General features: G+C 34.2%; 1 protein-coding gene across 1 annotated transcript in view; it reads right to left on the bottom strand.

Annotated features, from left to right (window-relative positions):
- Positions 1 to 27,709, bottom strand: part of LOC149702665 (uncharacterized) — a 137,678-nt gene that overhangs the window by 10,996 nt on the left and 98,973 nt on the right. Inside the window, exons 2-3 of the mRNA XM_089866527.1 lie at positions 8,226 to 8,300; positions 217 to 297 (exon numbers count right to left, since the gene is read on the bottom strand). Coding sequence (XP_089722653.1) covers positions 217 to 297; positions 8,226 to 8,300 — 156 coding nt within the window. The remainder of the gene's footprint in view (positions 1 to 216; positions 298 to 8,225; positions 8,301 to 27,709) is intronic.

Genomic DNA, 27,709 nt, shown 5'->3' with positions numbered 1-27,709 from the left:
AATTTAAAAATCCCGCATGAGAGCGCTGCGGTCGCGACGATAGAAAAATTCATCGCCAACGCCGAGTTGGGAGAGACTAACTTCTGATGTAAACTTCTAAGGCGGTTATAAACTTCTGGTAAAAATATATGAAATCGATTGAACGTTCATGAATAAATAGAAGAAAAAAAAATATAACGAAATAAAATGATACATAAAAAAAATTGGAAAACATACTATTTCCATTGTCCGAGACCTCCTCTTCTTTTTACTGGGCGTACTGTCCACTGGTGTATGGTCGATAGCCCAATAAGAACCCTGCCAAAGATACGAAAAGAAAAAAAAAGGTTAAGTTTAAATCGTACACGTGACGTGGTGGACGGAATAGCGTTTTATATTTCATCTCCACCCATATTAAAATGTCAGAAAATATAATAGATGGGCACAACATTTCAAACTGTTTGAATTTGGGAGTAGTAGAATTATAATGTAGACTTAAAGAAAAACTAAATGCTCGCGTCTCTTTCTTCATGTCCGCGTGTTCAAAGACGACACGCTTGTAAAAGTATTGTAACAAGAGTGAATCAAGCAGGAGGATAGAATTGATTCTGTCCAGAGCTTAAGAGTAAGGTTAGGGAAGAATTCGTCACGTGGTAGTAGTCGACCAATAGAATTTTATACCTGAACATCAGTAGGTTCAACCAGTAAGTTTAAAGTCAAAGTAATAATGATAATAAACGCCCAGGTCAAACCGCTTGACCTACAAGGCTGAAATTTTATAGGGACGTTTTAAGTTGAGGGCATTCATTAAGAAAGATTTTTTCAATCCGCCGCCATCTTGAAAAATGGCGGCTAGAAATGTAAAAAACCTTCTTTAAGGAATTCAACAGATTTCTGTAATATTTAGTATACACAGGTTTCCTATATCCCATAAACGGACTTTATAATATTGGGTTTCAATTTGCCGCCATATTTTAAAATAGCCGCCCGAAAACTAACAAAAATGTCTCGACGGGCTGACGGGTAACGCCGGGTGCCTTTGCTACTTAAGTTTAAAATCTTACACTCTGTTTCGAAAAAATATTTAAAAAAAATCTTGAGTCTGTCTTCAAGAAAATGAATTCTAGTCTTCACTCGTTGGTGATTTACTTCTGAAATAATCGTAAGTTTTGAAACAAAGTTAAGTGTTGAGATCAACCGAATGAAATTAAAAATTAAAGTAACCTTCTTCTTTCCCGTGAAATTTAAATAATTCATCATCAAATCTTTGTCATTGGGGGCCGAAACAAAACTCAACAGGTGTGCCAAAAAGAAAAGATCGAAGAACAGATCTGTGAGAGATCATTTTAGTCGATAAATATATTAATCGATTAGATTAAAGGCGAACTAAGTATAACACGATACGTAGGCAGCTTTACTGACCAAAAATATCATAAAAATACTATTATTTTATCGCAAAGGTCTGTAATTTAACAATTCAAAACATGGCGTGCTGAAAACACACTTAAAATAAGGTTTATGATTTTCAAGTAATCATTAAGCTCAACAGCATGTGCAGTTTTGAAGTAATCACGGTCAAACCAAAGAAGGTATAAAGAAGGGGAGATGAAGTTTGCAGCTTTGGCAAGGAATTTTGCAAGTTGCCACTTTTCTTTTCTATTTTTTGTTATATTATCCTCCTTAATAATTTCAACCAATAAGGTGACAGAGAAAGATGCTACCGCACCAGAAGTTAGAGGTAAACTTTAAAAGCCAGAAAAACTCCAGCCAAGCCTTCTACACCCCGTCTTTATACCCTCTATGGTCAAACCATTATATTTCCCGCGATCTCTCAACCCAATCGTGATTTTTACGATCGCAAAAATAAATTTTTGATGATGAGAACAACGACAAACTAACAAAAAATAATCTTCGATGTGTTCGTAACGACATCTATTAATAATAAAAGAACATATTGCCAGTTAATATTCCGAAATTTAAAATTTACTTCCTAGATTATTATCGGGGTTTCACGAGGGGCTAGACAACTATTACGGTTACGTGTATTCACTATTAGTTCAGGTACATCGTGAACGCGGATTAGGATGAGTGGCCGACCCCTCGGGTATACGAGAGACGATGTGAAAATAAATACAGGGTGTTTCTGAAGGGTCTCTCAGAAATTAAGGGAGATATTCTTTGGGAAATCAATTTTGAGTCGAAAATGTAACTTCTATCTCCATTTTGCCGCAAGGGATACTGTTTTCGAGATAAGATAGACCAGTGTATTTTACGGATGACCCCTTAAATTTAATTAAGAATCTGAAAGACAATGATTTCTAATTTAATTAAGGGGTCATCCCTAAAACACTATTTAAATCATAACTCGAAAATAGTGACCCAAACGGCAAAATGGAGATAGAAGTTATATTTTCAGACACACCCTGTATAAATATTTTTTGAGCCAAGATCTTTTTTAACCTTCTCTGATCCGGTCGGTGTATTCAATGGTCAATTTGTAAGGTCAAAATTCTCACGGTTGACCGTTTTCAATAACATCCCACGATATTTTGGACAGTTTTAGACTTAACTTGCATACGTCAAAACACAGCTCAAAAGTTTCTGACGTACTCTAAAGTAGGTTAAATAATATATTTCTTCTAAATATCTATCTATCCCTTTGAACAACTTTAAATAGACTTTCAGTTAAATGTTTTCCCTCTAAAATGTCAAAGGGTTGAATTTAATAGGTCAAACTATAATATTTTTTCCCCTTTAAACTTTACCAAGAATATATATATATATAAGACCTGGGAATGTTCAAAGACAGAATCAGGGACAATGTGATCTCATATCCCCATTGTCCCCATTTCCGGTTCTCTGATGAACAGCCGCCATATTGGCGAGCCTGCAACGACTCGGTGTAAAGTTAGTCTAAATGTAAAATCTAAGTTAGCACATTCTCAGGCAGGTCTTATACAATTTCTTGGCTACGTCGTGTCGATTAAAAATTAACTCAAAACCGCAATTTAATTATTAAATTAGGGTTTAAACTGAAGGAACTCTCTCGCTTGTTTAATCCACTAATCCCAGACGTAGTTGAAAATTCCAGCAAGGGTATACGGGCGGTTTGAATATCTTAAGCTCCATTCAGACGTTCACGTAGGTGAAGTCGCTATTCTCTCCATAAAAGATTCGTGGTTTTAGCTTGAAAACTAGTTTTCAGTATCGTTGGGTAGTGTCGAGATGGCGCCACCTCGTTAGCGAGCACCTTTTCTATAGCCCTAGCTCACTTGATCATGCATTACTGAAGCGTGATCGAGTTAGGTACGCTTTAGCAGACGATATATGAAAAGTTTTAGGATTCTTGGCGCGGTATTTGTCTTCTTGAACTCTACTATTCTAGTATTGAAAAGTCTTGGTTCAAAAACCACCATATATTCACGGAGCCTCGTTTTAAGTCGTCTGCTCGCGAGTCTGAATAGGGAAATTACCCTACCGACGGGAACGTAGCCGTCAGAAAGGGCCTTTAGAAGTCACTTAGGCAAATTTAAAAAAAAGTTTTAATATTTAAAATAAGTGTTATTTAAGTTTTCAAAGATGTAGTAAAAGTTGATGTCTTCTACGAGCAATAAATCCTTCATTTTTTTAAAGGGAGGAAATTTGAAAGAAAAACTGGCTTCTATATAGCTTTGCGAGCTTCCTAAAGAACACATCGCTAAGTTTAATTCTTGGACAAGTTAAGATAAGGATTTCAAGTTTCATCTATATTATTTCATCTAGTATCAAGTTTCAGTAAAAACGTATAATTTAAACAACTATTCCAACAAGGTCATGAAGTTCATAGGCTTGCCGTTGAGAAAATTTACATTAAAACTCCTTAGAAAAAGAGTCTAATTTATCTCTCTCATATATAGTATACCCACGGAAGCATATAAAGATATATTTAAATCTCTAATTAGAATACCTTTAAGCATACGTGATAAAGCCAAATTAGTAAATATCAAAGTTATGAAGTTTGACATACAAGTGAATAAACTAAGTATACTTAAGCCCCTAAAAGCGAATGTGATGTGTATAAACCACCATCTTAAACAATTCAAAGAAACTTCAATTTTAAATGAGTAGGAAAATACAACGGACGGACTAGAATACAATACCAAAATAGGGGAGAATGCCGGTAAGAGATTCCTTAATTACTCGAGCTCGTCGTTATATATCCTTTGAAGTAACTCGAATTAAGTTTAAATATTTCATTAGTGAAGAGAAGATGGTATATATACTACTCGGGACTAGCGGTGGTTGATTTAGTTTCATTTATAATTCAAGAGACATTTTGGTAAGCCATAAGTTCATTGTTTAGCTCGAAAATTAGCGAACATCGAAAGAGAGTATACTATTGTTAAAGACATCGTACCTTGAAGGATTAGTTTAACAATCGTAATGCGCTAACGTAAGCCTATCGTACTCTTCATAAGTAAGGGTTGAAACGAGCCCGGGAGCTAGGACATACTTTATGGGCGTCTAGCTAGCAGAGACAGAAATCATCGCCTACTACGTTATCTATCCGTGGAGGAGGTAGAGACAGGGGAGTTGAAGAGGAAAGGGGGATGGTAACTTGAACGGCACAGTCGGTTCTGTATCTCACGCGCATGCGCGTACAGAGCCGAGGAGCCAGAGGCACTGTAATGTAAGCATGGGCGACTTATGGCACTGAAACTCTCCCAGTGCACCTCGCGAACGCGCCCACCCTTCGGTAGGCGAAATTCTGAGGATGCTGGGAGGACTTCGGTGCCGTTCCGTAGGTGGGGTGCGTAGGCAAAGCTATAGGTATTGGGATTACCACTCCATTTCCGTCTCTTCTTCTCAAGGTAGAACTGTGCCCGTACTTTTGAATTAGTTCATAGTTTAGTCCCTCAAGACAGAATACACTCTAACCAATCTGAAAAGTCACACAAGTTTTTTTTTCTTTTTCAAACATTTTCAGCGCGTAAAATTAAGATTTAATTTCCAAGTATTTAACTCTGATGTATAGAGTCGCGTAAATTTAAAATAAACATTAAAGATTTTCTAATCAAGTTACTTCTCAAGAACGTTTGAAAATATTAACGAGATCATGAACCATTTAAGAGAAAACTCTTAAATTTAATAAGATAATTTTCGGGACGTATTTAAATAGTTAATTAGGTTAAGCTCTGAATTAATAGCGAGTATTTGTCGTTAGAAAATTGGTCGTCGAAGATTTCCTAAGAAACTGAATTTATCGGCATATATACATAAAGATACAGTTAAAAGAGCCTGTCCTATTCAACCTTTAATTAATAAGGAATTTGTTAATTAGCAAACCTATAATGGTAAACAGAATATTAAACTAAGTCGATGGAACTTTGCTAATTATTATTTTTTCATCTTCTTATAAAGATCCTAGTTACCAATTCCGAATGAATTTGTAACGCTGGCTGACAATGTCTTTAATGGGTGTGGTATATACGAGTCTTTGTGTATAAAACCATTGATTCCAAGGTGATATTTAAGGCACAAAAGACTACATAGAGAATGCTTTAATAGCTAGTTGTTTACGCTTGGAGGAAAGAGGTGGATGGAGATTTGTGGCAATGAAAGTATCCCAGGGTGTAACCTTAGGCAATTTAATCGGTTAAATAATAGTATAATGGTCCAAATTAATCGGTTAAATGATAGTATAAGGGGTGATTTAATTGGTTAAATTATAGTATAATGGGGAAAATTAATCGGTTAAATTATAGTATAATGGGGAAAATTAATCGGTTAAATTATAGTATAATGGGGAAAATTAATCGGTTAAATTATAGTATAATGGGGAAAATTAATCGGTTAAATTATAGTATAATGGGGAAAATTAATCGGTTAAATTATAGTATAATGGGGAAAATTAATCGGTTAAATTATAGTATAGTGGGGAAAATTAATCGGTTAAATTATAGTATAATGAGGTCATTTAATCGGTTAAATAATGGTATAATGGGGAATTTTAATCGGTTAAATAATGGTATAATGGGGAATTTTAATCGGTTAACTAATGGTATAATGGGGAATTTTAATCGGTTAACTAATGGTATAATGGGGAATTTTAATCGGTTAAATCATAGTATAATAGGGCGATTTAATCGCTTAAATCATAGTAGGTATAATGGGGCTATTTAATCGGTTAAATTATGTATAATAAATGGGACATAGTGAGTGTGCCTACAAAAATTGTCCTCTATTCAACCAAAATACGTTATGAAAATTGATATTTAAAGTTAGTATTCCTGTAAAAATAATAGCCCAGATCCTTTTTCAATAACTTTCAAAAAAGATCGTAAAATCAAAATAACATGTCAACAGCGTCGTATTATAGCCGAAATTCATCAAACCATTTTGACTTAATGATGTAGCTGGAGCGGCAAGCTGCCGGAAGTTCCATATACATCGCCGTGACGTTTTTCTGTCTGGTTTATATCGCGATATTATTTAAATTAGGTAGATTTGTAATTATAATTCACATCAATGCAATTTTTTAAAAGAATATTCAAATAATTTTCCCAAAAGAAAAATTGACGTTAGAAATTGTACGAAAAATAATAAAAATAAAATTTAAAATTCACATGGAAACAAATAAAAATTACCATACTTAATAAAATAATTAAAACTAATTTACCTCATAAGGCGGGGCTGTTAAATCGTCACTAATTATTTGATTACGTCATTTATTGAGAAATTAACTGAAAACCAGGTATGACGCTAAAAGTATGTAATATCTTTCAAATTAGGCTTAACTCATACTTGAGTAATTTAAAATTAATTTAATTTTCAAAACGTCTAGGGCGTATGATTACGTAACTGAAAACTGGCAAGTGTGATCATATTTCTCGTGCCAAATCATGCGCCTATAGCGCTTGATCATTTTCGTACGTGTTTTTGGCTTTAAATGAGTTATTATTGGTTTTGTTTGAAAAAGAAAACCAAAGCTAGTTTATCTTCAATCAATATTAAATCGCAGTAAATTAATTCGTTTTCAACTAATTTTGTTTTTGTTTATTTTTTTTTCTCTCTTTTTAAATTCGAACGAGTGACGAGTGATACGTGCCTAGTCCAAAAACGTTATACTGAGTGCACTGTAAAGCGTGTTTCTAAAACTCCAAGGGTAACAACCTGACGTATCACTCGCTACACATTCAAGTTGAAAAAACCCATAAATGTACCATTTAAATTCCAACTTTTAGTTTAGTACGCGTTTAAAACCTACCTTCCTTTCAAACTCAATAAATTAGTTCGGAGGTTTGAAATTTTAGGCGCATTTTCTTTCCAATAATAAATAAATTTTTAAAAAATTTTTAACCATAGAGGTCACACCATACAAAATCCTTACTAATTAGGAGACTGATGCTAGTGGTCTTTTTTTGAACGTGGTTAGCGTATTAAACTCATTAATTTGCATATTTTCTGGGTTTTACAAATAATTTAAAATAGTTTTACACTAATTCTAAACGTCTTTATTTTATTTATATGTATATACTAATTGGCTAATCATGCCTTTAAATTGTATACCCCAATTGGCGGGTAAAAATCCCTTTAAATTGTATACACCAATTGGCGGCTAAAAATCTCTTTCAATTGTACACACAAATTCTATAACAATTCCTTTTAACGATTCCCATTAAATGTATACGCAAAATCACTAAAAATCCCTTTGAATTGTATACACCAATCCACAACACCTTTAAACTGTATACACCAGTCCACAGCCCCTTTAAAAACAGTATACTCAAATTCACACCCCCTTAAAAACAGTATACTCAAATTCACACCCCCTTTAAAAACAGTATACTCAAATTCACAGCCCCTTTAAAAACAGTATACTCAAATTCACACCCCCTTTAAAAACTGTATACTCAAATTCACAGCCCCTTTAAAAACAGTATACTCAAATTCACAGCCCCTTAAAAAACAGTATACTCAAATTCACAGCCCCTTTAAAAACAGTATACTCAAATTCACAGCCCCTTTAAAAACAGTATACTCAAATTCACAGCCCCTTTAAAAACAGTATACTCAAATTCACAGCCCCTATAAAACAGGATACACCAATCCACAACCCCTTTAAAAAGTCTACACCAATCCACAACCCCTTTAAAAACAGTATACACCAATCCACAACCCCTTTAAAAACTGTACACACCAATCCACATCCCCTTTAAATTAAACTTACAAAAAAAGTAAAAGAAATAAAAATACGTGGAACATACCTTTCCCGGATCGTCTTTGGCTCTAGGGACCTTTCTGAAGCATTTATTCAATGACAAGTTATGCCTGATCGAATTCTGTGGGAAGAAAAGAAAAAAGAGAACGGAAAATTAAGAATACGCCCTTATTTAATACATGATCGAATACAAAGATTATAATTGATACGAACATATATAAAATAAAAAAATAAATAAAAATAACATTAATAAAATTTAAATTTCCGGATCCCTTCCTGTTTTAACGTCCCCACAAATTAAAATCGAATATTTTACCTTATGCTAATTAAGTGTGAAAATATTTTTCGCCAAATAATGGTCGTATATAGGCAATCGCATTACAGCGTTAAATGTTTTCTTCATATTTTATTTCACAGACTGATGAATTTGTCTTTGATCCCATCTTAGATTAGAGTTCGTGACATAGTTCAAACATAGGTTGTGACGTGACCTTTCTGGTATAAGATATTTCCGCAAATAAGGCGAGTCTAAAAGTTCATAGTTTGAAGTGAAACCGCGCTCATTTCTTTAAATTTTTATATTAAATTCGAATAACAAGTTTCAATGCAATATTTGATAAATAAAAACCCAAGTTCATAAGATATTTTCCATAAGTATGACACTATCTATAGAAGTTCGTAATGCTAGAGACTTACAGCTCGAGATAACTAGTTCGAGGGAGAACGACGGAAGCGAGAATTGAAGTCCTACACTGTGTGGTTAATTTTGCAGGACTTCCATCTAGTCCTATTTAGTCTGTACTAAGCAATTTGACCACGCCTCACCAGGCAATAATCGCTTTACATCGAATCTATGACCTCCCTCACTTCATGACTAGCTCCAGTTTGTAACCAGTCAAAAACTTATGGTATCTTATGAACTTATGCTTCAAATGATGAACTTCTTTTAAACACTTCACGTGTTGTTGTCGAAATAAAATAATGTAAAATCAGACAATCATTCGACCATTAGACCAAAACTATCTTATCCAGCCAAATATTGATCGATACCTTGAAATGATGCATATTTTATCGAAATAATATATTCGCTTTAAAAGAGGGAGTTTTAATCCTTAGTCCTAAAATGTTGTCGAGGTTTTGGCCAATCAATTTATCATTCATATTTTACGTTTCTTGGAAAACGTTTAAACTTACAAGAATATTGTTTAGAGATTGTTATTAATAGAACTACGATGTAGATTCATGGGTCACCATAAATAATAGTTCACAGGTATGAATTAATTCCATATTACCAGGTAATCATATTTATGAAAAGAGAGAAAGAATTCTTATCAGACTTCTAAGAAGTTTGGGGAAGATACCACTAGAAGTGGGCGGATTCTTTAGTAAGTTCGCAATGCAATGGTCGTTGTGACGTCAATAAAGGGATATAAACAAACTCCTCCCATATCTCTAATTATCATAGTATAATATTATTATTTAAATATAGTAAAGAAAATATTCTCTTCTATATTAAGTTGCTTGTTGAAACATCACAACAAGAGATTCAAATTTCGAAGTAGTCCGAGTTCAAATCCAATAAAAATCCCCATAAACCTTTATTTATTTATTTATTTATTTATTTATTGAATGAACACAGTTCGTGAAGCCAGCAGAGTGGCTTGTGTACGAACATCGGATACAATGTGAGATGTAATACAGATTAAACAATTAATATAGTGCTAAGAAACACAGTGTAGTACAACAAATGAGACAAGGTAGACTAACAATAAGAAATTTTGTAAAAGTATAAATAAAAATTAGTGTGGGGGAGTTGGTAAATTTAAATGTTGAAATAATTTATTTTTAAAGATAGTTTAAGGTAAGTATTGATTTCTAGTTAAAAAGTATTATCTAATAAAATTTATTATTTTTTTTGATTGGTTTTATTATTAGCAGTGACTTATGAATGACAATTACAACAATTCAGGAATCAGGCAACTCCTTAATATAAAAAACCCCAATAAAACCCGGAGTTTTTATTTTCAACCCTGGATGTAGTAGTTTTCAAATGCAAATATTATATATAGATTGTAGGCGCATCTAACCCTACATCGTCGTCAGTATTTCAATTCATAAATTTGACCTAATAACTACGGAAAATTGTAAACACACAGCGCTCTATTTCAAAAATTGGAAAAATTGCCATCAGCACGCATAACGATGTCAAGATAATATTACAGTAGCTTTGTGTGTGGGTTCATTTCATTGCCAATATGGGGAAAATCTTCGAGTATTTCCCAAAACACAACTACGTTCAAAGCATAAGTGCCAAGGTCACAAAACGTTATCTGTACTGTAAATTTAAACACGACAGTACCTTTCTACGGTGTTCTAAAAGCCTAGGAAGTACTGTCCTTGCTTAAAATTACAATATTATATAACAAAAACCAGGTGGTTCAATGTTATGAAATTTTGTAATAAACAAAAACAACGAAATCGGCACTAGTATAGTACAACATTTTACAGGTCTGCACTTCGTTTTTCATGGTCCTATGAAATCAGTACATGCAGAATGTCCAAATTTCTACTTAAAGGGAGGGTAAAAAGGAAAATCAAGTGATTTTGATTTAATCTATTCTTCTACTAATTATAAGACCAACTATGCACAGTGAAACATCCAGGAAATATATATCTCCGGATGATTTTAAAATTCAAATTAGTTTATTAGATTTCATAGAATTGATAATTTTAAATTAGCACCTCCGACCAATCGCGTAACGCCCTGCCTTCTTGGTAACAAAATTCCTGTGGCGCGTAGCTCCATGTCGAATGAATTTAGCGCGAGATTTCGTAAAAATGGTGCGCGATGTGACATACAATAATTATGCGAGATATTGAGCGTGCCACGTGAATTTTGTTAACATAAGGCAGGGCGTTACGCGATTGGTCGGAGGTGCTAATTTAAAATTATCAATTCTATGAAATCCAATTAAACTAATTTGAATTTTATTTCAATTATTCAAAGTTATTCATTTCATGGATGTTTCACTAGATACAGATAGGTCTTATAATTAGTAGAAGAATCAATTAAAACAAAATGACTGGATTTTCCTTTTCACCCTCCCTTTTACGTTTCCAAAATTTTCAGGGCTCATAGGCCTAATCTTTAGAATACACAATAATGTTAATTATTAAAATCATTGGGAAGTTTCTCATATTTAAAAGAGGGGGCCATTTACACCAATTTAAGGTCTCTGCAGGAATCGAATAATCAAAAATTCATTAACCCTTAAAAATAAATAAATAAATTTTAAGCGGTTGAAAAGTTGATATAATAATAACAATAATAATAGTAGTAGTACCATAAGTTCATATGCTATGTTCGTTCCATATGTTTGTCACTGGTTAGTGTTTACAAACTGGAGCTTGTCATGAAGTGAGTGACGTAAGTCATAGATTCAAGATAAAGCCTGGTGAGGCGCTGTCAAAGGCTTAGTAATGCAGATTAAATAGGACCTAGATGGAAGTCCTGCATGCAAAATTAATTAACCGAGTGTAGGACTTCAATTCTCGCTTCGGTCGTTCTACTAGAACTAGCTCGAGCTGTAAGCAGCTCTCTTGCATTACGAAGTATAGGTAGCGTCATACTTATGGAAGGAACATAACTTATAAACTTATGGTAGTACCAACCGGTATGGCATGATATCAAAAATTTTCAATCCTCCAGTCCACCCCGTTTCGCCTTTCTACAATGGAATTTTCAAACTTCATTATTAAAACATTATATTCTTCATTAACATACTTCGTCATTATTACTATTATAGACATTTTCAAAAGTCTCTTTCTCCTCCCCCTTTGATGACCCCCCCTTCCAAATTTATGTAGGACCATATTTTGGGGGTTCGGATGGGGGGGGGGTGAAAACGAACGCAACAGATACATAAGGCCGGACTCCAGGAACTTTGATGGTGGTGGTGTGGTTTGGGAATTAAAGTTATCCAGTATAGGAAAGTAGATTCATCCGAAATTAAAAATAATAAAAATTTATATTTTCCATATTTTTTAATATTGTTCATTTAAAATATGATGGTGGAATTAATTGGTCATCTGTACATATACAGGGTGTTTCTGATAAGTTTGCATATCATAAATTTAGGGGGATGTTGTTTTTTGGTAAATCGTAATGTAACTTCTCTATCACCATTTTGCCACAAGGGACTCTGTTTTCGAGTTATGATTTGATTTAGGTGTTTTATGGATGACCCCTTAATTAATTAAATTAGAAATCTATATCTATATAAATCATTGTCTAAATCAGTTTCTTAATTAAATTTAAGGGGTCATCCGTAAAATACTTTGACCAATCTTAACTCGAAAACAGTGTCCCTTGTGTCAAACAAAATGGAGATAGATTGAAGTTACATTTTCGACTCAAATTGATTTCCCAAAGAATATCCCCTTCTTAATTTATGCTTACCAGACTTATCAGAAACACCCTGTATAAACAATAATGTTAAGCCTACATCCTATATTGACACCAATATCAGCAGATAATCTCCCTTGGTTTTAGGGTGAGATGGTTTAAATTACCCTAATAAAATAATATTTAATTTTCATATCTCTGATAATTTCTCTATTATATACTTCTAGAAGCATATACGATTTAGAAGGAACCACTAACTCCAGTCTCAAAATTATATATATAACATAAAGATTTTATTTAATTAGTGAAACGATGCAGACCTTGGGTACACCAGCCAAGACTATCTTGACTAAGCCTAAATTTTCAAAAGTCTATAGGAACGTATGGGGAAAATTCAAAATTTTAGCGCCCAAGTTACTAACATTCCATTGCATTTTGGGAGCTTTTGGAAAAGGGGAATACAAAAATCTTTCTTTAAAATGAAGTGGTTGTAAGTTTTCCACGCCCCCCAAAGACCAGAAAATTTCAAAATTTATCCTTAGATTCCGAGATTTCTGAAATCTGAAAAGGGGATTTTGAAATATATATATAAAGTTTCAGACACATCCCAGCCCAGTCCGAAGTTCATCTTTTAGAAATCGGTATTTAAGTGAAATATTTTGAAGGGTTTGCTGTTGAAAGACAGAGTGAGAGAGAGAGAAGCTTTTCGACTTGTTTTAGATTGCAAGTTGATTGTGAAATAGAAGGGATGGTGAGATGAGTTTAAGATTAACACATATTTTATATAAAAATTTGGATATTGGTGTACAGTTTCTAGTGTGAATGGTAAAGTGTTAAAGATAACGACCATTCCGCACGTGTAATCATTAATAAGTCGACTTAATTGCATTAATTAATATTGTAAATAGAAATACCAATTTGAAATATTCTTTATTTTGTACCATATCTTTCGAATAAAAATAAACAAGCCTTTCTTCTTTTCTTCACTGATATTTCTATCAGCATAAGTTTATAATATATGTTTCATAAGTTTGACACTTCCTATGCTTCGTAATGCTAGAGACTTACAGCTCCAGCTGGTTCGAGAACGACGGAAGCGAGAATTGAAGTCCTACAGTCGGTGGTTAATTTTTCATGACTTCCATCTAGGTCCTATTTAGTCTGCATTACTAAGCCTTTGACAGCGCCTCACCAGGCGTCGCTTTACCTCGAATCTATGACCTAATTCAATCACTTCATGACAAGCTCCAGTTTGTAACAAGTTACAAACTTTTGGAACATATCTTATGAACTTATGCGTACCTCTTTGGGAAAAAAAATTATGCTAGGAGTTCACTCTCCCTTTAAAATACTACCAATTACTTGTCGATGGAAATCAATAACTTCATCATGGAAAATCACCAATCTAAGCCTAAATTTTTCCACCCTCAAAATATGAAACAATTGACAACATTCAAAGGTTTCCTTGTTTACAATTTAAAATCACTAAACCGGGGATATTCAGAGTTTCCCCAAATCGTCGTAAGATGGCGTAACGGTTGCCTTTCGAACATATTATAAAATGATCCGTCTAGCCTTTACTAAATCACTATCCCTTTCATTTGCTAGGCGAAAAATCTAGACGACAAGGCCTACCTTTTTTGTTGGTTCAATAACCTAGTCCTAGACATTTTTGCGATTCACAAAATTTGATAAATAAATAAATAAATCGAGGTAAATTTTTAAAATCAAATTTAAATCCTGAGCTGGATTTGAAAGATCTTTGGAAATTTATTCACGTATTATTTTTTAATATTCATTGTTAAAATTCTGATAGTAAAATATTAAAACCAAATATCTCAGATATGTTACGGTCTAATCTCTAACAAAATTAGACATAATTAGACCTTTGCCCTTTCTTCAACTTAAAATTTTATTAATTTAATTATTCGTCATTAATATCGGGATTTAAAAATTGGTGAAATATAAATTAATCCACGTAGATTACCTTAATCAATTAAAATATTTATAATTTCGTTATTTATCTACTAAAATAAATAAAAAAACTGAAACATTTGAACCTTCTCTTCAAAATAAAACACAAACCCTAGATTCGCCAGTTAGGCATACAAGCTAAAGTTTTACCTAAAAGCAAGAATAAAATGTATTTAAATAAAATTTAGAGTTAAAACAAAAATACAAAAATCCATTTACTAAGTGAGTTCTAGTTGAGCACCGCATTTAAAAAAAAATCGTGCTCATCTTCAGGAAACTTTACAAAACTTAAAGCTCAGTTTTTACAACATTGTGTTAAAAAGTCCGTAAAACACAAAATAAAAATATTTTAGAAACATCCAAAAAAATCTCATAAAAACGCCTCACGAAGCAGATTACCCTCAAAAATAATTAATAGACTCGAGACTTAACCCAAATTAACTAAAAACGTTTAAGACAAAGAAAGAAGAGCTTTGGGAAGCGAATTTTTCTTAAGAAAAAATTTTAAGCCCAAAATTTTTCAAACTCCCACACTAATTAGTAAAAAAAACCTTAAAAATTTTGAGAAAGATAACCCTTTCTTTAAAAAACGGAATAAAAATTAATATTCAGTCAGTCATGCATTTATATTTTTCAGAATTTATACCTCTACATTTACAGTTATAAGATGAAATGGTTGAGAAACGCAACATGCGAGAATTTTCTCTAAGGTTCTCTCTAAGCTTGGACGAGGGAAGCTTATACCGTTGTGGTAACTAAAAGGGGGGGGGGGTAAAAGACACGGGGGTAGCTAGAATTCTGCCTTCCATCTCGCTCTTTGACGCCTGCGCTGTAGTCTTTGTATCACGACAGTGCGAAGAGAGGGCAAGGCAATGTATCAACCCCCTCCTACGTCCCGATACCGAGGGTTTCCTACCCCCTTTTTTACGTCGAAATAACGATGTTAATTTGGTACACGAGTGTCTGTCGTGAAATCACTCAATTATCCCATCTATACCAAATAAACCCGGACTACAATCTGGTACCGGAGGCCGAGAAAGCAATAGGGAGGTTAGGAGGGGGGAATGAACGGGGAGAAATATGGTGCCATGCTAATTTACCACTGAAAAATTTGCATCTCTTCCTGGATTTTCCGCCCACTGTTTTCCGCGCGCGGGTTTGGGTCCTTGCGCGCCTTGTGCACCCGAGATGGCTTATCCGTTTCTTTTATCATTAATCCATTTCAACCCCCCTCCCCATCCCGCAATTTATGTCCATCCCCCCTTTTGTTTATTGGTCCTTCCCGTATTTCCTCCGGAATTACATTCTTATAACCATAAGTTTATAAGTGATATGTTTCATAAGTATTATGTACACTACCTATACTTCGTAATGCTAGAGAGTTGCTTACAGCTCGAGATAACTAGTTCTAGCAGAATTGAAGTCCTACACTCGGTGGTTAATTTTGCAGGACTTCCATCTAGGTCCTATTTAGTCTGCATTATTAAGCCTTGGACAGCGCCTCACCAGGCGTCCCTCGCTTTACGAAGGTGAATCTATGACCTACTTCAATCACTTCATGACAAGCTCCAATTTGTAACCAGTGACAAACTTATGGAGGAACATATCTTATAAACTTATAACATAAATATCGCACTCATTCTTAATTTGCATAAAGAATTGGCGAGACTTTGTTGAAATGATAAGTGCAGCTCATGACCAGACGGGTTGGGTTGCCTGCCGTGTCCGCCGTCCGTCCGTGTGTCAGGCTATATTATTATAATGATCAAATTAAAGTCTTTATCTTGACTTTCTTGGAACTGAGAGGGACTGTTACGCTTGAAAAGTTATTGGTCTGTCAACCGGCGGATTTTTATAATGCGTGGATTAGGCGTGTAATTTTCAGAAAATTGGATGCTTATTAGATATTATTAAAAGATATCCTTTCTTGATTTCGATGTCTGTTTACTTAAAGGGAGAGCGCGGTATCTTCGTTTGATTTACATAATGGGGTAAAGCGTAAAAAAAGCTTTAATTTGAAACTAATTTCGTCAAAATCGGAGCATAAATAAGAAAGTTATAATGAATTTTCAAAATAAATATATTTTTAAAATTTAATACTGAAAAATTATAAAATAAAATTAAAAACATGTAACTTTCTTATTTATTGTCCGATTTTGATGTGGTTTGTCTCGTTTTAAAGCTCTTTTCAAGCTTTATTGAATTCCGATGAAGTAAGTATAAGAAGAGATTTAATTTAAAACAAATTTAGTAAAAATCACAAATAAGAAAGGTATAATGAATTTAAAAAAAAATAAAAAAATATTTTTTGAAACTTTATTAATTTGAATATTGTAAAATACGTAACGTTCTAATTTATCATTCGAATTAAATGTGATTTACCTCGATTTAAAGCCCATTTCAAGCTCTATTCAATTAGTTTAATCGCAGTCATAATTAGCAATCAAATACTGCGTTTCACTCCCTCTTTAATATGAGTCATTTAAAATCTTAAGAAAAAAAGAAGAGAACGAACTTATTCAATAATGGACTTAATGGGATGGAAGAGTCCACGCATCCGTTTTGCAAATTAAGTTTATTAAAAACCTGTTGCTTGTCTTATAAAAATCTTAAAAAACAAAAACAAACTATAATAAATTAGCTAATAAGAAAAGAAAGATGGGGGCCTCCATTATGCGATGATTATTATTAATAAGGAGTCTCGTTACAAAAAAGCCTAAGATTAACCCCGGAGTTTAGGAATTAATTTTAAAATTCGTTAAGCGTCCGAAGAGAAATTCTCTCTCTCTCAGTGTCTCTCTCTGTCCTCCTGTCTCTGTCTCACTCGAGAAAGAGTCAAGACCGTTCAGTATTTTAAACGCGTCACAGAGTCGTCTGAGATTTTTACAAGAATTCATCTAAGGAAGGCATTTTTTTTTCAACCCTCCCCAAGTTTTGGTCGCCCCCAAAAGTTTTTGTTTTGTTAAAAAATAAACCCTCTTCGTCGCTTGCCTAGGGTGCTTGTCGTAAATTTAGGCCAACAACCGTCGTCTAGGAAATGGACGAAAAGGCCTTCGCAATGTCCGTCGTCGTAAGGACAGAAAACCATTACGCGAGGTATTAAATAGGTTGAGAAGAAAAAACATACACAAAATATACTACAGTTTAATATGAGTAGCGCCCTACAAGTTTCGCAATTTCATTTTAAATTAAGAAGTTTAAATTTCATAACGAAGTGTACAAGGCCTAGTTAGGCCTAATTTAAAAGAAATTAAAATTAAACAACACGTGACCAGTTTGAAGGATAGGCCAACCTGATCACCCTTTCATTGGATTTATGGGGTTAGAGTTCACGTAAGGTTAGGTTTGGATACGGTAAGGTTACGTTTAGATTAGGGTTATGTTAATGATTCGGGTTACAAGGTTACATCAATGTTTAGGGTTAGTTTTATGCTAGCCTAGCTTTAGGGTTATGTTAATGTTTAGGGTTAGGTTTATGTTAGCCTAGCTTTAGGGTTATGTTAATGTTTAGGGTTAGGTTTATGTTAGCCTAGCTTTAGGGTTATGTTAATGTTTAGGGTTAGGTTTATGTTAGCCTAGCTTTAGGGTTATGTTAATGTTTAGGATTAGGTTTACCGTCTTAGATTAGGTTCAATCGAGGCTCAGCTCTACGTCTTAGATTAGGTTCAATCAGGGGTCAGGTTGTTGTCTTTTAACCTAAGGATCTTACATCTAGAGCGACAGAAGTTTTGTAAAACTTAATTCGGTAATACACAAATAAAATAACCAAGCTTCATTTATATTTCAACGAAGAGGTATCCCCACACTAAACCCGTGGCCTTTTCATACATTTGTGTTCCAATGGCACGTTAATTATATTTACTTCTAATAAACTACATCTGGCACGATTTTGATGATCTATCCTGAAAACCGTCTCCTTCTAGTATTTCTCCCAGAAAACTGTGTGTGAACCCGTGGTGCCTGTCCATACGAGGAAAGCCCTCTAGACAAAGGCAATGTCTGCGACGACGACGTTCAAATGGGGGAGGGGGGCGAATAGAGGGACGGGGGGGAGGGGGGCAAAGAGCCGGAATTCTTTTTTATGAAAAGATCGGACTGACACTGATTAACGAGAGCGGAGCACATATCTTCTTATTTTTTTATCATTATTTCCAAGAGAGGCAGGAATGTAGATTAGATTTTATAGTCCTATATCGTATTATCATCGTTACGTAGCTTGGGACACTTTTGTCGATCTTTTTCACACCGCGACATCACCACAGAAATAAGAAGTTAAGAACACGATGATGTATACTTCATCCTGTAACGTCTCCGGTTTCTATTTCAATTCAACTTTATTTCTATTTTATTTTATTTGTATTCTTTTTTCTTCTTTTTCTTGATTTTAAGTTTTATTTAGTTAGCCTCTTTTTATTGGATGATTTGTGTTGGGATATAATTACGTTACAAATATCGGCTTACGTACAAATTGTTGTACGGACATCGACGTTGAATGACCTTTAATTAAATAAATTTTCGTAAAACTGGTATTTTCAACCCTTTTTATTCCTACCCAGTTACGTAAGTCTCGAGATACAGCCGTTTTATTATGTCATCTGTTGAGTTAGTGTGAATTTTATCAAATTTAAAATAGGCGTATCTTTATAAGATTATGGTTTAATAACTAATTAAATGAGTAATAGAAATACCAATTAGGCCTAAATAAACCTACAAAAATTCCCAACAATTAAGCCTAAATAAACCAACAAAAATCCCAAATAATTAGGCCTAAATAAACCTAGAAAAATACTTAGCAATTAGGCCTAAATAAACCTACAAAAATACTTAGCAATTAGGCCTAAATAAACCTACAAAAATACTTAGCAATTAGGCCTAAATAAACCTACAAAAATCCCTAACAATTAGGCCTAAATAAACATACAAAAATCCCTAACAATTAGGCCTAAATAAACATACAAAAATCCCTAACAATTAGGCCTAAATAAACATACAAAAATCCCTAACAATTAGGCCTAAATAAACATACAAAAATCCCTAACAATTAGGCCTAAATAAACATACAAAAATCCCTAACAATTAGGCCTAAATAAACATACAAAAATCCCTAACAATTAGGCCTAAATAAACATACAAAAATCCCTAACAATTAGGCCTAAATAAACATACAAAAATCCCTAACAATTAGGCCTAAATAAACATACAAAAATCCCTAACAATTAGGCCTAAATAAACATACAAAAATCCCTAACAATTAGGCCTAAATAAACCTACAAAAATCCCCAACAATTAGGCCTAATTAAACCAACAAAAATCTCTAACAATAAGGCCTAAATAAACCTACAAAAATTGAAAAATCCCTAACAATTAGGCCTAATTTAAGCTGCAATATCCCTACCAATTAGGCCTAGTTTTAACTACGTAAACCCATACTAAAATATTTCACATTAAAGATGAAAAAACTTAGATTAATGGCTCTTAATCTTAATCCTCAAATCGTTTGAAGATTAAGCTTACTCCATGGTTGAAAGTAGGCCACAGAGAAAATATTTTTTTCTCTTTTTTCTTTTCTAGACGACACGGTTTACTTTCGCTCTCAAGCATTTTAATTTTTTTGCACGACAGAGTTAGGCCTAGGTAGGGAGGGTGAAATACTTCTCACCATATCGTTAAAAGAAAAGACGTTTTTAACCCCTCGGTGTTTTTGGGGGTTTTTTTTTCTTTTTTTAATTTTAACACAAGACAAAACCGCATAAGTAATTAGCCCTATTTGAAATAATTCCATCGCGTTTGGGTTTCACTCGTTCATGTCAAAATAATTCATCCATGCTTGGTTTAATTTTGAAGAAAAGTTAATAGTCTTAGTGTAACGTGAGTCAGTCAGGATACGCCTCGATTTAAAATAACCTCCCTATACAAAATTGATTTTCCAAGTTTTAATATTTATTTTCTTTCCTATTTATTAATTTATTCTAAATAATTTGCATAATGGATCATTTTAGGTCGGTTTAAATCAGAAATATTTATTAGACAGATAATCAGCTTTAAACTTTAATTGGCTTGAAGGAGGATGGCATTTAGTTTCTGGAGCTGTTAGTACCATAAGATCATAAGCTATGATCCAAAAGTTTGTCACTGGTTACTCAGAGCTTTACATGAAATGACGTAGGTCATGGATTCGAGGTAAAGCGAAGTACGCCTGGTGAGGCGCTGTCAAAAGGCTTAGTAATGCAGACTAAATAGAACCTAGATGGAAATCCTGCAAAATTAATTAACCGAGTGTAGGACTTCAATTCTTGCTTCCGTCGTTCTCGAACTAGCTCGAGCTGTAAGTCTCTCAGTAGCATTACGAAGTAGAACATATTTTATAAACTTATGCCCTAACTAACAACCTACCGAACTAAAATTAAATCTTGTAAAAATGGGATGAATTCTTTCTTAAATTGCATTTTGAAAAAGTTTTTGTTCCGAAGCATATATATTTAAAGCCTTTCTCTTAAATTCTAGTGAGCATTAAATGGTTTTTGAGATACGCCGAGATAGGGGGCGGTAATGGACACGATTTCAGCCAAAATCCGCACCATTTCCTCGTATTTTAAAGATTTTTTCCTACAGATTTTTAAAGGATTGCGAAGTTGAGAAGAAATAAAAAATGAAAAAAGAAAAGGAATTTCACGAAATTTTTGCACGTTAGTGGATCTATCTATGAAATTAATAGATTTTCTCTAGTCTGAAGGAATATGCCTTATTTTTAACAATGAATGCAACCTTAAGAACGTTAAATATAGAGTTAAATAATGTGCTTTATATCATTATTTAAAACAGCGTTTGTAATATATACGTTAGAAGTTCATATATTTAGCGTTCAAAATAATAATAATTGTTGGATAGTAAATTTTGTGTCAAAATAAGTGAGTTTATGATATTGATACCATTTAAATTATCTTGTCCAGGTAAGTAAGTTTAGAAAACTTGAGAATTATTTTTTAAGAGAGATTTTTATTTTTTAATCAAAACAGCGTTTAAAATAATGAATATACGAATTGGAACCATGTTTTTATCTACAATATTAAAGGAGATACAAGCAATTAAGTTTCCGAAATGGATGGCACTACGCGTTAGGCTTTCCCGGGAATCACTGGGGAGTACTCCTATTGGACGAATCCGTCATGTGGTACTAGGCGATGCCACTACCTATTGGTAGAGGTAGTTCGCGTGAAAGCCTAACGCGTAGCGTCCATTACGAGTGAAACTTAAATGCTCATAACTTCTTTAATATTGAAGATAAAAACATGGTTCCAATTGATATTATTCATTATTTTAAACGCTCTTTCAATTAAAAAAAGAAACATTCTAGCTAGGAGTATCCCTTTAAATGACCAACGCTAGCCATAACATTAATAAATATACGGACATTACGTAGGCATATTTGAAAAAAAAAGAGAGAATTAAGCTCTCCACTCCCTTAAGAATTAGATTATAGGAAGACGGAAAAGAAAGAAGTACACAAAAACTGTCTCGTGTCTGGTCAAAAAAAGTGACTTATTTTCTTAATGATAAACTCTGCATTTTCAAGGGAACGCACGAATAAACTCAAGTATAAGGATTATCCTCGACATAGAATTTAAGGGCTCACGAACTTGGGGGAAAATTTGACTGCCATTTTATTTTATTTAAAAAAAAAATTAAAACATTATCTTTATTGTGACAGGAATGCATACAGTTAACGGGAATCCTTGCGTAGCCATGGAGGATTTTACGAATTGTAATTGTACCTCGCCAATTATCTGTCTCGCTGCGTATTGCACGCGCCAGGGAATTTGTGATGCTACCAACAAATGAAATCACAGTTAGAAAGACGTCAGAACTCTATGCCCGGCCCACTGTACCCGCAGAGATAAGGGGTCACAATGATTCCTAGTAATTGTATGTATTCCTAATTGTGATTGTGTGCTTGGTTAGAAAAACGAGACGGATCGACACCCTTTTTCACGGTGGATAAAACTTTTATATTATAGAAATTTTAAAAACCGTGCATCTGAAAATTGTGGTTGAAAGAACATTTCTTAAGAATTTTAAATTTTTTTTTAAGTAAACCATTGAATTCTATTATAATATTATACGACAGTTTCTATAGATAGATAAGGAGTTGACCTACCACACCCTTAAGGTTCTATACTTCAGGCTAGAGTGTGGTAAGGTTCTACTTCAGCGAGACAATTAAATTTGAAGTTATAAACAATGTACGTTAAGTTCCGTTATATTTCAAAAAGGCCATTTTCTCTTCTCGAATTCTCGCGTAAAAGTGTGATCCCAGATTAGGTTGGAAAATCGCCAATTGGGCTTCTTTCGAAGAGCGATTGGCTAGTTTTGAGAAGTATGAGTTTGGTGGTAAAGGTTTTTGGGTTTATTTGAATTTTGGTCAAAGTATGTGGAAATTGGGCTAGATATCTTAATTTTTGGGCTATGTTTTAGACTGAAATCCATGTTTTTATTAGGGTAAAAATATTGGATATTGGACTAAAACCCATTTTTATAGGGCTATGTTTCTGATATTGAACTGAAACCCAAATTTATTTTTAGCTATTTTTGAAAAAATTTGAAAACTTTATGCAAGAAAATTAATTAAATCTCTGGTAATAACGAGCCTTAGTTAAGGTTAGCTTTCAAAGCGAGGGGCAAACCTTTACAAGTCCTATCCTAAACAGTGATGACACGTAAGACGTAATCAACATACAGTTAATATGAGAGTGATTAACCCCTCGATTTATAGTTAAGCATGTTAAAATACATTTTTTTCTTTTATTATTTGTCTGGACATTTTTGAATTCGTAATAATTGAAATTCTTATGCAGATATCAATCTTAATTATCGTACAGTGAAAAAAATCGATTTAAATATCGTTTATTATTTGATAGTTCAAGGACTTTCCCCCCCAAAAAAGTGCCCTTGTAACCTAGCCCCTAATGTATTACTGTCATAGTCGAATGCCTTTAGAGACTTTTAAGTCTGTTAGACAACACACAGCCGGCAGATAAGACTGCCTTTAGACTTTGACGTATATGTAAAATACTTTTGACAAAAAAAACAAAATAAAAAAAAATAAAGAAGAAGACGTTAAAAACCAGAACTTAGGCCCCTGTAACTATCGGCTATCGACAATCTCCCAATATTCGTCACAGAAAAAAAAAATTGTCTACACATGAAAAACTCCTCTCCTGGCGTCTGAGCTTTGCATGTCCAAAAAGGGATACTTAAAAGTGTCTATATTGTCTTGAAATATCAAAAATAAAATATAATAATAAATAAATAAATAATTTATTGGCTATGGAGTTGAATTTAAATAAAATAAATTGCAATCGAAATTAATATTATTATTCAATTTGAAATATCAGAAAAATATATAAATAAAAACTTTATTAATTATGGAGTTGAATTTTAAATAAAATAATTAAATTGCAATCGAAATTAATATTATTATTCAATTTGAAATATCAGAAAAATATATAAATAAAAACTTTATTAATTATGGAGTTGAATTTTAAATAAAATAATTAAATTGCAATCGAAATTAATATTATTATTCAATTTAAAATTAAATAGATCAGGAAAGGGTTATACCTCAGATTTCCCAATTCAAAATTCCCAAACTATTCCAGGTTTTCCCTGACTAATTTTTATTTTCCTACTAGAAAGTTAGGATATTGTGTTTAAAAATGGCTAACATCATAAACTATGTTCAACTACAAGCATATAACGGATTAACCAGCGTTTATCCCTCCTCCCAATGACATTTATTACAGTTTTCAAAAATCCTGACACTTGAAATTCCCTGACATTTTGAATTATTCCAGATAACGGTAAGTTCATTTGATATGTTCCCCATAAGTTTGTCACTGGTTACAAACTGGAGCTTGTCATGAAGTGATTAAAGTAGGCTATAGATTCGAGGTAAAGCGATGATTGCCTGGTGAGGCACTGTCAAAGGCTTAGTAATAGTAATGCAGACTAAATAGGACTAGATGGAAGTCCTCCAAAATTAACCACCGAGTGTGGTCGTTCTCGAACTAGCTCGAGCTGTAACTCTAAGACTAACATTAGTGTCATACTTATGGAACATATCACTTATAAACTTATGCAGATACTAGCTCAGTATTAATCCTATTTAAGTATCCATTTAAAAATAATTCTCCTTAAAATAGTCCTTGTTAAAGTCTCGAGGTAGGCCGCTCTCTTTAGCATGTCGGTAAAGATTCAAGGGAGCAGAAAGTTACGTGCTCAAAATTTTTAGTCGCTTAAAATGTTTTTTTTTTACTTTTCTCTTTTAAACCTCCTCCCCTTTTTTTCCTTAGCTTCATCTTTAACTCCTCATCAAGATCTATGAATATTTAAAGCCGCCTTCCTTCCGTTCTTAACCCTGGGAGGAAATAACCCCACCGACTAATTAATTAATTGGCTCTGGCTTAGGCTCCGAACAAACTAGACTTAAAGCACACGCGTAAGATTATTATTATTCAACAAAACTAAATTAAAACTTTAAAAAAAATAGAAACAACGAGGAGGATTTATGGACGGACCCTTATATCACCGGTTGCATCAAAGCAAAGGATAATGTTAAGGAATAGTAATTTTTGGATCTACTCAAATGAAGTTTTGTTGCCAATTTAGACCTAGTTAGTTGAAGCAGGGATAGATTTAATTTTAGAAGTAGGAATGGAGAACAGAGTAATGTGGGCGCGCGTCAAAGTCCCGGACCCCCTTCCACGGGACGGGGGGGGGTATGAAAGAAGAGGCGGGTCATAGCGACAGAGGTAAAAAGGAATTACGTGTGTATTTTTCGCCGTTACCGACAGCAACGTCATCCAAACGTTGTATAAGTGTGCCAATAAGATAATTTAAACTTTTCGTTACGTGTTGGAGGGAGGGGCTATTTACTGGGTTATGAGTCGGACTAAAGTAAATACTAACCGTTCTCCATTCCTAATTCTAAAATTAAATCTATCCCTGATTGAAGCAAGGGCTAGCTGGATGTATCGAGGAGAAGTTTTGAAAATTACGCGCGCTCTTTCTGTTATATTAAGTCACGTGATTAGCGAATATGGTCAGAGGGGAACACACTTTTAGGAAGGGTGTTCAAAAAAAGGGTGTACATTATGTTCTATGATATTTTGCAATAAGATCCACGTTTCATGAGTTAATTAAGATTGCTGTGTTTTAATGATGACCACTTAAATTTAAGAAAAATAAATTGAACGACAATGATTACGAATTAAATTAAGGGGTCATCCCCAAAACATTTGTAGTCACAAGGTTCTTGGAAACCGTGGCTCTCGTGGCCACAAATATCATAAAACATTTTCGACACTCAAAATCAAAGACTCAAATTGAAGGAACTGATAGTTCTCAATGGCATAACAAGAATCAAAATCAAAGACTCAAATTGAACAAAATGAAAGTACCCAATGACATAACAAGAATCTAGATACAACTATTTACTTTCTATATTACCCTTAAACACAACCCTTTAATTTACAAACATATTTAGATATGAAACTACTCTGCCCATACCTCAATGAGTTGTAACACCAATTGAGATAGATAATCTGAACTTAAATAAACATAACCATAACCATTTACTCGTATCTACATTAGCTTTAAACACCACGACCCCTTTATTTATTTATTTATTTATTTGTTTAGATATCGCATTATATGGCGTCTACACTTGGAACGGAACGGCTTCCCCAGCATGCGCCAGCTTAACGCGCTCAGCTCAGGTCGTACGCTGCTAGAGAGCGTTCACGCTTTCCCCTATTAAACTCTACGTACATTCATTTCATCGATGAGTCTCGCAGACAGAGGAAGTCAGTCACCCTTAAACATCTGGGCTCATCAGCTTCCCATTTAAAAAAAGGCGGCATCCAAAACGCTTTTAAAATAGAGGGGGGATACGAGGGGGGGGGGGGAAGAAAGGGAACGAACGTCTTAAGTTCTAGAAAAGGCACAAGGCAGAAATGACTCCACAAGAAGCTTCAAGCAAGGCACTTCGACGGGGCGAGACGCGGATAGTATGAAGGCATCATTTTCCACCCATCCACCCACCTATACTCCCTGTCTCAAGGAAGCTGACTACAAGACAGGAAAGATGGGCTGTTGGTAATGTTCAATTTTAGTAAACTGCATCGGCAAGGTCATTGAAAGAAATCTTAAATGGTCAGGGTGGTTGGTTGGTCACCTTGACCTCCGGCGACCTGAATAGGGATATCTATCTATCAACATGGTGGTGGATTTTATTTAGTGGAAGGGTAGTGGGGGAGTAAAGATTATTGGACAAAAACGGGTATGACGTCAGGTAGAAGGGGTTTCCCCCTTACTACTATAGAGAGCTTTCAGTTGGAGGAGGAGCTGAGTCTCGTGACATAATTTACGCTGCCATATTGGTGGGTTTAAAGCAGGAATGAAGCTGAGACCACCAACCCAATATGGCTACCAGAACAGCGGTAAGACTTGGTTGGCTGTGACGTACTACTATCCCATCTGAAAGCTCTCTATTGCCTATATATTTGTAAGGGATTTAAAAATGAGTGGTCTCAATATCTCGAACTGATTTAAGAACAAGTAAACAAATGCTGCATCACAAAGGTTAAAAAAAATCCGTGTATTCACTACAATCGCGTCCGTTACAGGGTTACCAGTACTTTGTTATTTGAGCATCTCCTGCTGGTTTGGAACAGAATCGAACAGAACTACAAGCTTTTCAGTCTGTTAATTGTACATAGCGGATGAATACAACACACGAATAACTGGTAACGCTTATCTGCACACTTTCTACAACCATACCAGAGTGGTACAACAATATTAAAATCTGTCCAGGAATAGTATCTAACTCCGTCTTGAACACAGGTCTATCTGGAATGGGTTTTTTCTCCCAAAAACGCAATTACAAAGAAATGTAGCCTTGTTCGACCTTGCCACTACACCAAAATGTATCTTGGGCAGTTGTTCACGCTAAGATCCAATGGGGCGGGTTGAAAATAAGAGGGGCGAGACAAATTAGAGGGGAAAATGGTGGAAGGGTGTAGGAGGAATCCTTCTTCAACTTATGGATGGGTAATCTAAATGGCGAGGAGGGCGAAACACGGAGCAAAGGCTCT

The sequence above is a fragment of the Phalangium opilio genome, unplaced genomic scaffold, assembly GCF_054372755.1.
Source record: "Phalangium opilio isolate 3A_F unplaced genomic scaffold, DU_Popi_V2 ptg000017l_1, whole genome shotgun sequence".
Taxonomy (NCBI): domain Eukaryota; kingdom Metazoa; phylum Arthropoda; class Arachnida; order Opiliones; family Phalangiidae; genus Phalangium; species Phalangium opilio.
Note: the sequence above shows the minus strand (reverse complement) of the source record. Positions and strands in the feature narration are given on the sequence as shown.